The 1,731-nt window shown below is 45.8% G+C and overlaps 1 protein-coding gene across 1 annotated transcript; it reads left to right on the forward strand.

Annotated features, from left to right (window-relative positions):
- Positions 1-969: 969 nt before the first annotated feature.
- On the forward strand, positions 970-1,411 carry J7T55_007045 (uncharacterized protein; the record flags this gene model as incomplete). The annotated part of the gene is made up of 2 exons (XM_053136391.1): positions 970-1,176; positions 1,229-1,411. 2 exons carry the CDS (start codon positions 970-972, stop codon positions 1,409-1,411), a joined length of 390 nt encoding a protein of 129 aa, XP_052986032.1.
- Positions 1,412-1,731: the final 320 nt, after the last annotated feature.

Here is a 1,731-nt window from a genome sequence, read left to right on the forward strand (position 1 = left end):
TGCAGCGTACTGTACTGTTCTAGGCTGTACGTATTGTACAATATACTATAGTACAATACAACACATAAATACAGAAATTCGTGCGAGAACACCCCATTGTTTCCTCTCCACACTTTGCTGCTGATTTGCCATTGGTTTCGTTGTAGACGGCCAATCAAACATTAGTGGCAGATCCTCCAAGGGACGATGTCGCAGGCCAGCACGTAATCAAAAATGAAGAAATTGGCATTACAATTACAGTACGGGAGACGTTCAAATAACCAATCATTCTTCCCACGAGTACTGTACGGTATCACGACTTGGGATTGATTTTCAGTCTTGTCTAAACTCTCGCACACTCGCGATACAGTATTTACGCATGCGTTTGTTTGAGAACAGGCAAGCGCAAGTCAGCTGCGCGCTCTTTTCTTTTTAGACCCTTCTTGAACCAGCAAGGCAAGGAATTTGGATCGTCAAATGGAAAAAAGAAAGAAATGACGCGAGAGCGTCGCATCCACATTGCCAAATTGATGTGCTACTTTGCCAAAAGGACACTCGCTGAATCCTTTGGAAAATGCCCTCTGGTTGAAGCCGTGACTCGCCAATCTAACAAATTTGGATGAGCCACGTTTGTCTAATACTAAGCAAACATGCAAGCAACTTCGATCACAAAAGGATGAAAAGAGACCCGCCTAGTGCCACACAAGGGAAGTAGTCAGAACACAATGGGCGCACTAAAGATAGAACATCGCCTTTGTTTTTGGTACCAGAATCCCGGAGAACCGACGTGGCGGTGCCATAGCCACACCATAAGCACTCTCGTAGGTGAACACAACCTAAAATAGGAAAAAGACCGGAACTGGTCCCGTACCTCATATGACCATGCGACTGCTGGATATAAGGCGCGAGTTGATACCCACAAGATAACTCACTTTTTCATTCTATGGATCATCATTCACAGCTATTAAACATTTGTCAGCAGTCAGTCGCATGATGGCGGTAGGAAACAAGACCGAACGAAGCGAGAAAAAGAAGCTCAGGCGGAACCGTGATTATGGTTTGCTGCCGAAATGCTACAAGCATGGGAGGTTGAACGGAGTCGAGCTGTTTCTTGGCATCAGGTACACGGAAAAGAACGAACTTTACACATATTCATCGCGGAAACACCTACCCTGGTTAAATAATATTTATGGAGCTGTAAGTACAGTATAGATTGAGCTTTCAACACTATTCCTAATAATGATAACAGATGAAACAGCCCAATGCTACGAACCTTTTGCCTCAGGATGTGGGTGAAAAGCAGACTCGTGGCAAGAAAGACCTCACCGATGATCGGAGCAAGGAAAGCGCAAAAGACACAGAGGACCAAAAGCTTCCGTTCCCTGACCTCCCGATGTTCAATTTGAGCGTTCTTACTGGTAGGGTGAGGTAACACAGGCGGCCGGTATGAATGTGCAAAGACGCCCAAATTGATGGCCAGTGGAATTATTGGACAAAGTCAATCGAGCCAGATTAGGGAATAGTATTAGAAAGTAGAACGGATACCGAGCCCTTCTCGGCCATTGCCGCAATATTATTGGTTACCGGCTGTCCGTCACGCAGAAAAGTCTCAACCGCACCTTGTTTTGCAATGCAAATTGATTGGTTCTCATGGACTCCGTCGCATTATGCTCATGTGAGTACCTCTGCGATCCGGGCGTACCGTGGGCTTTTTCTGTGTTACTGCCATGTTGTTAAGGTGGGCATGCTTCC

Source organism: Diaporthe amygdali, assembly GCF_026229845.1.
Source record: "Diaporthe amygdali strain CAA958 chromosome Unknown NODE_165_length_1731_cov_74_519952, whole genome shotgun sequence".
Taxonomy (NCBI): Eukaryota; Fungi; Ascomycota; class Sordariomycetes; order Diaporthales; family Diaporthaceae; genus Diaporthe; species Diaporthe amygdali.